At 36.8% G+C, this 9,541-nt stretch overlaps 1 protein-coding gene across 1 annotated transcript in view; it reads left to right on the forward strand.

Annotated features, from left to right (window-relative positions):
- Window positions 1–7,501, forward strand: part of LOC127436018 (transcription initiation factor TFIID subunit 4-like) — an 80,146-nt gene extending 72,645 nt beyond the window's left edge. The window contains exon 14 of the mRNA XM_051689902.1: window positions 5,554–7,501. Within this exon, the coding sequence (XP_051545862.1) occupies window positions 5,554–5,727 (174 nt within the window). The 3' untranslated portion in view covers window positions 5,728–7,501. The remainder of the gene's footprint in view (window positions 1–5,553) is intronic.
- Window positions 7,502–9,541: the final 2,040 nt, after the last annotated feature.

Below are 9,541 nucleotides of genomic sequence, written 5' to 3' on the forward strand. Positions count from 1 at the left end.
GAACAAATAAATCAATCTGATTGGCTGATGAATCTGACAATCTGACATTAGATGCCTATTCATTTGCACTTTTGAGGGATTCTGAAGAAATTCTGAAGCCCTGACGGGGTGGAGCTCAAACTCACGCACTGCTTCGGGCATGCGATTTGTGAAACAGTTGTCACACTTTGTTTGTAAGCATCAAGGAATAAATTCTATATAAGCAATATCACATGAGCAAAAGTGCGATATGGCCCTATATCAGCACTGCTGTGATTCAGGCCAAGTGCCATAGGTAATCACAGCAGTGCTGATTTAGGGCCATATAGCACAATTGCGAGTGTGATATTGCTTATATACAACAGTTCAATAAACAAGTAAATAAAAAAAAAATTAGGAAAAGCTGAGTATGGTCACAAACAACGCATTTGTACATGGAACTACTTTCTTACGTAACTGATCAGAATCTGCTGTTGCTAGTTCAAACCAAATGATGTGTCCAAGCCTTCGTTAGTAATTACAAAATTTCACTTTAGAACTAAAATCACAGCTTGGGCTGTTTCTGACAAGTTATTGGAGAAACAAGGGTGTGTGTGTGTGTGTGTGTGTGTGTGTGTGAGTGAGAGAGAGAGAGAGAGAGAGACAGAGAGAGAGAGAGGGAGGGAGGGAGGGAGGGAGCGTGTGCGATCACCTGTTGATGATGCTGTAGTCTGTTAGTCAGCTTTCTGAAGATAATGTCATTTTGGTGAAATGCATAATTTCTTCTCAGTGGAAAAATAGCCGTCCAAGCGGGGGTATTCCTCCCTATTTCGCGGTAGCTGGTGCGCAAGAGTCTTTCACTAGAGAAACCGCAATGTCCTCCACCATTTTGTCCTCTCCAATGTGGAAAGTCCGGTAAGAGGTAAGCGCCTTGAGTTTGTGTAATTAATCAATCTGTTGTGTCTCTCATCTGTGATGAGCCTTAATTCTGAAGTTGTTTGTTTAAAGCTATTTCCTAGCTTTAGTAGTGTAGTAGTAATAAGAGCGATCACGGAGCGCTGTTGAATATAAACACAGAGTGACGCTGACTCACTTCACGTCAGCAACTGGGTTATTGTTGGTGCCAGACTTGCTGGTTTGAGTATTTCTGTATCTGCTGATCTCCAGGGATTTTCACACACAACAGTCTCTAGAATTTATTCAGAATAGTGCCAAAAACATCCAGTGAGCAGCAGTTCTGCTGATGGAAATGCCTTGTTGATGAGAGAGGTCAACAGAGAATGGCCAGACTAGTTTGAACTGACAAAGTCTATGGTAACTCAGATAACTGCTCTGTACAATTGTGAAAAAAATAGCAGGTTGGTGCTTTTTTGGCAGCACGAGGGGGACCTATACAATATTAGGCAGGTGGTTTTAATGTTGTGGCTGATCGGTGTGTGTGTGTATATACATATAAACACTTGACTGAAATGTTAAAAAAAAATATTTTAATCTGAAGGCGTATGCTTAAATGTTTGAAATTAGTTTTGTAGACAGAATTTTATTGTGCCACCATATTAATTTATTTCATTATAAAATTCAAATGTAATAAAAAAAAAGTTTTGAAATTGATGACTTGGACCAAATAATAAAGAAAAGCAGCCACTAAGTGCCCAACATAGATGGGAACTCCTTCAATACTGTTTAAAAAGCATCCCAGGGTGATACCTCAAGAAGTTGGTTGAGAAAATGTACATGTACATGTCTGCAAATTCTAGGCAAAGGGTGACTACTTTGAAGATGCTAAAATATAACACAGTTTTGATTTATTTTGGATTTTATTTAGTCACAACATAATTTCCATAGTTCCATTTATGTTATTCCATAGTTTTGATGACTTTAATATTATTCTAAAAAAAAAATTATAATAAAGAATGAGTAAGTGTTTCAAAACTTTTGACCGGTAGTGTGTGTGTGTGTGTGTGTGTGTGTATATATACAGGTGCATCTCAATAAATTAGAATGTCGTGGAAAAGTTCATTTATTTCAGTAATTCAACTCAAATTGTGAAACTCGTGTATTAAATAAATTCAATGCACACAGACTGAAGTAGTTTAAGTCTTTGGTTCTTTTAATTGTGATGATTTTGGCTCACATTTAACAAAAACCCACCAATTCACTATCTCAAAAAATTAGAATATGGTGACATGCCAATCAGCTAATCAACTCAAAACACCTGCAAAGGTTTCCTGAGCCTTCAAAATGGTCTCTCAGTTTGGTTCACTAGGCTACACAATCATGGGGAAGACTGCTGATCTGACAGTTGTCCAGAAGACAATCACTGACACCCTTCACAAGGAGGGTAAGCCACAAACATTCATTGCCAAAGAAGCTGGCTGTTCACAGAGTGCTGTATCCAAGCATGTTAACAGAAAGTTGAGTGGAAGGAAAAAGTGTGGAAGAAAAAGATGCACAACCAACCGAGAGAACCGCAGCCTTATGATTGTCAAGCAAAATCGATTCAAGAATTTGGGTGAACTTCACAAGGAATGGACTGAGGCTGGGGTCAAGGCATCAAGAGCGACCACACACAGACATGTCAAGGAATTTGTCTACAGTTGTCGTATTCCTCTTGTTAAGCCACTCCTGAACCACAGACAACATCAGAGGCGTCTTACCTGGGCTAAGGAGAAGAAGAACTGGACTGTTGCCCAGTGTTCCAAAGTCCTCTTTTCAGATGAGAGCAAGAAACCATTTGGAAACCAAGGTCCTAGAGTCTGGAGGAAGGGTGGAGAAACTCATAGCCCAAGTTGCTTGAAGTCCAGTGTTAAGTTTCCACAGTCTGTGATGATTTGGGGTGCAATGTCATCTGCTGGTGTTGGTCCATTGTGTTTTTTGAAAACCAAAGTCACTGCACCCGTTTACCAAGAAATTTTGGAGCACTTCTTGCTTCCTTCTGCTGACCAACTTTTTAAAGATGCTGATTTCATTTTCCAGCAGGATTTGGCACCTGCCCACACTGCCAAAAGCACCAAAAGTTGGTTAAATGACCATGGTGTTGGTGTGCTTGACTGGCCAGCAAACTCACCAGACCTGAACCCCATAGAGAATCTGTGGGGTATTGTCAAGAGGAAAATGAGAAACAAGAGACCAAAAAATGCAGATGAGCTGAAGGCCACTGTCAAAGAAACCTGGGCTTCCATACCACCTCAGCAGTGCCACAAACTGATCACCTCCATGCCACGCCAAACTGAGGCAGTAATTAAAGCAAAAGGAGCCCCTACCAAGTATTGAGTACATATACAGTAAATGAACATACTTTCCAGAAGGCCAACAATTCACTAAAAAATTTTTTTTTTATTGGTCTTATGATGTATTCTAATTTTTTGAGATAGTGAATTGGTGGGTTTTTGTTAAATGTGAGCCAAAATCATCACAATTAAAAGAACCAAAGACTTAAACTACTTCAGTCTGTGTGCATTGAATTTATTTAATACACGAGTTTCACAATTTGAGTTGAATTACTGAAATAAATGAACTTTTCCACGACATTCTAATTTATTGAGATGCACCTGTATATATATGTGTGTGTGTGTGTGTATATACACTGCGTGCCCAATTATTAGGCAAGTGAGTATTCTGATCTTATCATTATTTCCATGCACATTTTCCAACTCCAAACCATATAAACTTGAATGCTTATTGGATTCAGTCATTTTCAGGTGATATGTATTTGTGTAATGAGGGAGGGTGTGGCAAAAGTGACTAACACCTTATATCAAGGTGTGCATAATTATTAGGCAGCTTCATTACCTCAGGTAAGATGGGCCAAAAAAGAGATTTAACTGACACTGAAAAGTCAAATATTCTAAAATGCCTTTTAGACGGATGCAACGCTCTTGAAATAGCTAAACTATTGAGGCGTGACAACCGGACAATCAAACATTTTGTTGTGAATAGTTAGCTGGGGCACAAAAAATGCATGGAGAAGAAAAGGCGCAAATTAACTGCAAAGCTACCAGGAACCCATTATCCTCCAATGCTACCATATTCCAGAACATCCAAGTACTCCACTGCTTGGCTAGCCAGCAAGGTCCTCAAATATGCCCAAATAATGACTTGGCCCCCTTCCTCACCTGACTTAAATCCTACTGAGAACTTGTGGGCCCTTCTCAAACATGAGATTTACAGTGAGGGAAGACAATACACCTCTTTGAACAGCATTTGTGAGGCTGTGGTTGCTGCTTCAGCGAAAGTTGATCGTGAACAGATCAAGAAACTGACAGGCTCCATGGATGGAAGGCTCATGGCAGTTATTGAAAAGAAAGGTGGCTATATTGGTCACTGAATATTTTTGAAAGGCAAAAAATGTTATTTAATTGTCATTTTGTGTTACTTATTTGTTGCACCTACTCTAAAAATTGAGAATAAACAATTGAGTTGGGAGAAATGTTCTTTTGTAATTTAGTTGCGTAATAATTGTGCACACTAATAGTTGCCTAATAATTGTGCACACTTATATATTCCCCTGAGAAAGACAAAACTCACTTTTTCTTTGTTAAACATTCAGGTTTGAGGTTCAATAACATTTTGGATTGACAGAGAGCATTGTGTTTGTAGAAAACCATAGTAAACATAAATGGGTCACAAACGACCCACATTTGCATTCTAGGGGTACTGATGCAAACTCTCTTATTTAAAAAATATTAATCTAAATGTTAGTCAGTTCACATTGTCAAAGACATCTTAATTAAAGAATACCTGGAGTGTCAGATGACAAGACCATTTCATGTAATAAATTATAGTCAAAAAATAGATAAAAGCTGTACCGTTTTGTACAAGCCAAACTGAATTATATCTTATGATTTCGCCGCCTTGTACAAATTACAGTTTGTCATGAAACTGCGTTGGATGACCTTATTGGTGCAGAAATTGCACAGTTCAGCTTTACCCTCCTGACACCCGAGCATTACTGCTGTGTGCATTTTCCATTTCACTTTTTGATTTGTAACTAGTAGTACCTAGTAAACAAACAAACAAAAAAATAAAAAAAATAAATTGTGGACATCAGGACTAAGTTATAATTACTTTAAATAATACCAAGCATTTTCATTTTTTTATTTGATCAAATTGTTTATTATGTTTCCAGGAGTGTAGGTTATTCGAGATGTTACAGACATTACATCAGAAATTAGCATAATTCTGAGTAATGGCCAGCATCATCCAATCACTGCCAACCATGTTAAAATAAAATTATTTTAACATTTTATGAACGACGGTACAACTTTTATTGCCATACAAACCAAACAAACTGAGTTTCAAATCAATACAATACAGGCATCATATTTTAGCTAGGCTCCTTTCCAACACTTTATTTTAGCCTTAAAATGCATACTGTATGTGGGTCAAGAATTGCACGGTCATCTACTTTTTGACTATAATTTATTACATGAAATGGTCTTGTCATCTGACACTCCAGGTATTCCTTAATTAAGATGTCTTTGACCACAACCAAAACCTTGACAAACCTGCCATTTTTATCAACTTGTCATGTCAAAATTGAACAACACAGATCTGCAATGAAACTTACCTAATTCTTTCATGATTCCTTCCCAGTGTCCTGCGGGAATCTCCGGATCAGCGACTGGCTCTACCTCATCCTCCATGTCCTCGGGCCGGCAGGCCCGTCAGCGCATCACCCGAGTCAACCTCAGGGACTTGATCTTCTGCTTGGAGCAGGAGCGAACAACAGCCAGGTCCATGCTGCTCTACAAGGCCCTTCTGAAGTAGCACTGCTCCTCATAACAACCCAACAGCTTCAAAACAGATGGATGAGTTCATCCATGCTAATGGTACTCCACCTGCTTTACCCATAAGTCTTCCTTACCTCCACAGCCATCTCCAGTTGGTGCCTTGAGACTCACCTCTGGCAGGAACCCTTTGATCAGAGGCTGTAGGAATGTGTTGCTTAAAATCTTCCAAATGTGGGAATTCTGAAGTTCTGGAAAGCCCTTGGATGTCATAAGAAGAAAGCTGTGGACACCATGAAATATTTCCCCCTTTTGGTCACCTTTTAATGGTTTTAGTTTCCCTTTGTTTTGGATTAATGAGCCATCATTCTTAGCAATGTTGATCTTTTTATTCATGAACTTGAACTTGGATTGGTTTTATGTTTCAGGATAGAGATTTTGAGATTTGTTTTATATGAATAGCGGCTGGACTTGAAACACGTTTTTACTGAAAGCCTCATTTGCAATAGACACTGGAAAACGTGAATGCAAAGTTCCTGGTTTTAGAGGTCTAACGAGTTGTCGAGTATTTTAGTAACTTATAAGTATTGTATCTTTAAATCATGCTCTGAGGGAACGTGTGGATGTTTATTGTTATTTTGTTACTGATTATGCAAAATGAAGAAACTCTGTGTTGTAAAACACTGACTGTCTTTCATCCTATTGGATGGTCTTTTGAAATTCAGTGACAGTTTTGTCTCGCACACTCAGTGTGGGGTTATAGGTGTGTACTGTTCCACTAGTGTCTCTGTGTTAAAGGGATAGTTCACCCAAAAATTAAAATTCTAATGTTGTTTAAAACCCATTTGACTTTCTTCCTTGGAACACGAAGAGAAATTTTAAAGAACATTCTGCCTAATATCTCCTTTCGTGTTCCACGGAAGGAAGTTATATGGGTTTGGAACAACAAGAGGTGTGTAAATGATGACAGAATAATTATTTTTAGGTAAACTGTCCTTTTAAGTATACTGTGAAGAAGAAATGGTGCCTTACACGGCCCTTCTGGGACACCATTGTTTTTAATCACGTCAACAGCATGGAAATATCTAAAATGCTAATACTAATATGCATCGCTTAAACATCAATTCTAGAGCAGGATCTCTCATAACTTATTTTTGGAGAAACTGCAGGTTATATGTAATGTTAATTTGATGAATTTCTGTTTATGTATGTGTATATATATATATATATATATATATATATATATATATATATATATATATTGATATATATATAAACATACAGGTGGTTTTACGTACTGCAGTAATAAATTTGAAATACTAATGTTGCATTTTGGTTCCTGTTCTTTTGGAAAAACTGTATTTTCTGTTTGAAATTCAAGTGTGCTGTACATTTTCAGCATCTGTCATAAGTGCATTGGGCATTATAGTATGTCTCAAGAACTGAACACATATACTACCCTTTATGACATGCAGTAGGAGAGGAATTGGCATTTCTTTACCTTCTGCGGTTTTACAGATTGCATATGTTGGAAGACAGTAAATGTTTATGTCATGTGCAATGATTCCTTTGAAATCTGAGGCAAAATATTTTTCCATCTCTCTCAGATTTGTTTTAATTCTTATTGTTTGTGCTGATGTTTGGACAAACAGTATTGTTGATCAAGGGATTGTCTTTTGTCTAAAGAAAACATATCTATTAGAATTTCTATTTTTGCAAAATGTAACAATTTTTGAATGTTTTGGTTGGTTTGAAAAAAGTGCTCATCTCTATTAAATTTGTACTTTTGTAAAAGAATAAAGTTCCTAATTGTATTTCTGTTACGATTTTTTGATACTGTTGGTTGTACATTAATGTATTTTAAAGTCAACCTGAATTGGCGTTCACAGCCCAAAAATATTTGAAGTCAGAAGTTTACATACACTTAGGTTGAAGTCATTAAACCTAATTTTTTTAACCACTCCACAGATTTAATATTAGTAAACTATAGTTTTGCCAAGTCGTTTAGGACATCTACTTTGTGCATGACATGAGTAATTTTCCCAACAATTGTTTACAGACAGATTGTTTCACTTTTAATTGACTATATCACAATTCCAGCGGGTCAGATGTTTACATACACTAAGTTAACTGTGGCTTTGAGCAACTTATGAAGTTCCAGAAAATGATGTCAAGCCTTTAGACAGTTAGCCAATTAGCTTCTGATAGAAGGTGTACTGAATTGGAGGTGTACCTGTGAATGTATTTTAAGGCCTACCTTCAATCTCAGTGCCTCTTTGCTTGACAACATGGGAAAATCAAAAGAAATCAGCCAAGACCTCAGAAAAAAATTGTGGACCTCCACAAGTTCATCCTTGGGAGCAATTTCCAAACACCTGAAGGTACCACGTTCATCTGTACAAACAATAGTATGCAAGTATAAACACCATGGGACCACGTAAGCATCATACCGCTCAGGAAGGAGATGCATTCTGTCTCCTAGAGATGAACATAGTTTGGTGCGAAAAGTGCAAATCAATCCCAGAACAACAGCAAAGGACCTTGTGAAGATGCTGGAGGAATCAGGTAGACAAGTATCTATATCCACAGTAAAATGAGTCCTATATCGACATAACCTAGCTCGGTTGCAAATGGAAATGACCCCAAGCATACCTCCAAAATTGTGGCAAAATGGCTTAAGGACAACAAAGTCAAGGTCTTGGAGTGGACATCACAAAGCCCTGACCTCAATCGGATGGATAGAAAATTGGTGGGCAGAACTGAAAAAGCGTGAGCGAGCAAGGAGTGCTACAAACCTGACTCAGTTACACCAGTTCTGTCTGGAGGAATGGGCCAAAATTCCCGCAACTTGTTGTGAGAGGCTTGTGGAAGGCTACCCAAAACACTTAACCCAAGTTAAACAATTTAAAGGCAATGCTACCAAATATTAACAAAGTGTATGTAAACCTCTGACCCACTGGGAATGTGATGAAAGAAATAAAAGCTGAAATAAATCATTCTCTCTACTATTATTCTGACATTTCACATTCTTAAAATAAAGTAGTGATCCTAACTGACCTAAGACAGGGAATGTTTTCTACGATTAAATGTCAGGAATTATTAAAAACTGAGTTTAAATGTATTTGGCTAAGGTGTATGTAAACTTATGACTTCAACTGTACTTTCTCAGAAACCTGTCAAGAAAATGTCAAATTTTACTACAAATTCAAAATAAATAAGAAATTATAATTTGCATATAGGAAAGGAAGCCTATTTTTAGGGCCATTAAGATTTGTTACATTTGTGAAATTATTTTAAAGACAGTAACACACATTTTACCCCCAATTTTCATTACTGAAATGCAACACAAAAAAAAAAGATGGTAAAATTATATTCTCATTACTGTAATGTGAGTTTTTTTATTATTATCATTTAAATGGTAAAGTATTTGTACATCATAATAGTACTCTCTTGGTACTGCCTTTCATGTTTACTGATTTTAATAAACAATGTAGTTTAGTATAAAACAAAATTACTGTGTTATGTTAATTCTGAGAATTCTTATAAAAAACAATGGGAAAAGTAAAATGCTTGGACGCATTTCTGTAAAATAATAATGCTTCTAAATGTAGGTTTTATTTTCTTTAGGTAAAATATAATTTAATTATTTTTTTTATTTATTTTTTTTATTATTTGGGGTCAAATATGACCAGGATATTTTATTGACAGATTTTGTGAGAATCACCCACTGATGAATTGTTCACAATGCATCCAGGACTATGAATTAAAGTAAATTTTGATTTCACATAGACTTTAAATGCAACCACATACAAAAAAACCCACAAAAAACAAAACAATGAATTGCCTTGTTTGCT

This window comes from Myxocyprinus asiaticus, chromosome 46 (genome assembly GCF_019703515.2).
Source record: "Myxocyprinus asiaticus isolate MX2 ecotype Aquarium Trade chromosome 46, UBuf_Myxa_2, whole genome shotgun sequence".
NCBI lineage: Eukaryota > Metazoa > Chordata > Actinopteri > Cypriniformes > Catostomidae > Myxocyprinus > Myxocyprinus asiaticus.